We start from the raw sequence: 1349 nt of genomic DNA on the forward strand, positions 1-1349 counted from the left end.
CTGTATTACATGTAGGTATTAATTTTTTGAGGAGTAAAATTTTGATGGATTGCTACATTTTTGATGATTTGTGGGACAATTTGTAACCATGTGCCATTGAGCATGCACATAATGGTTTAAAATAACATGCTTAATTAATTAAAAAAATATCTATCAAAATGCAAAAATCACTTTCTGAAAATTAATATTATTTATTATTATTATATTCCCCTCCAGTTATTCTTATGATGTAACTCATTCCCTTCAGTTCCAAATGAGGACTTCAGGGGGTCCTATGCCTCCGTCCTGTCTTAGGTTTATATGGAATGAGTACTTACTGGAGAACCTTGAGGGCTTCGTACACTCAAGATGGATACTCCATATAATATGTGGATTCATGTCACAAATCAGTGAGTAATGAATGACCATGTGCTTGAATTGGGGAACTTTAAAAATTAGTAAAAAATCCAAACTTGATTGGAATTAGCTCAAACTTCCTACACGACATAAGTTTATGTATATGTATCAGAAAATGTAATAAAAATGGAGAATTTTCTCCTTGAAATTTTTGGTGAAATTTGGCCTAAGACCCTGTACTATAGTACAGGGACTTTTGCTCGATTTTTGAGCAACTTTAAAAATTCATAAAAAATCTAAACTTGATCAAAATCAGCTCAAACTTTCTACACAACATAAGAACATCTATATGCATTAGGAAATGTAATAAAAACAGAGAATTTTCTCCTTGACATTTTTTGTGAAATTTGGCCAAAGGGACTTTTGCCCGATTTTGGAGTATTTTTAATATCAGTGATTATCTGAATGATAGTCTTTTATTGGTTTAGATATTTCAGTTTTTGGTCATCCTATATACTTGAAACTCATCGCCAGAAGGTCTCGTAATTTTGCTGGTACCAGATACCTTAAGAGAGGAATCAATGATGAGGTAAGACCAACCTCCAGTGACCTTACAATGTATCATGTACTGTTTGTTTTCTTTATATTACTGTACAGCTAACCACCAGTGATCTGATGTACATGTACATGTATGACAAACTATTCATACATTTTCTATGTGCATATACATGTACACGAACATGTACGTGTACATGTAATTCTAACTAGTTTCATTAGTCTTACAGTACACATACAGTTTTGCATGTTTAATTGTTGCATCTACACTCTACTATACCCACGCGTTGACATGTACAGTACATGCATTATACAGTTGTATCTACATGTACATGTACATGTATTTACATTGTACATGTAAAAAAAGCATATGTACATGCCATAGGCGGCTGCAGGGTCGGGCATTTAGGGGCAATGCCCGACCAAAAATTCTGACCGGAAGTGTGACATCACCATAA

The 1349-nt window shown here is 33.8% G+C and overlaps 1 protein-coding gene across 1 annotated transcript in view; it reads left to right on the plus strand.

Annotated features, from left to right (window-relative positions):
* Positions 1 to 1349, plus strand: part of LOC100638400 (polyphosphoinositide phosphatase-like) — a 15578-nt gene that overhangs the window by 3091 nt on the left and 11138 nt on the right. The window contains 2 exon segments of the mRNA XM_020002093.1: positions 195 to 389; positions 825 to 925. Coding sequence (XP_019857652.1) covers positions 195 to 389; positions 825 to 925 — 296 coding nt within the window.

This window comes from Amphimedon queenslandica, unplaced genomic scaffold (genome assembly GCF_000090795.2).
Source record: "Amphimedon queenslandica unplaced genomic scaffold, v1.1 AMPQUscaffold_12981, whole genome shotgun sequence".
In the NCBI taxonomy this organism is placed as follows: domain Eukaryota; kingdom Metazoa; phylum Porifera; class Demospongiae; order Haplosclerida; family Niphatidae; genus Amphimedon; species Amphimedon queenslandica.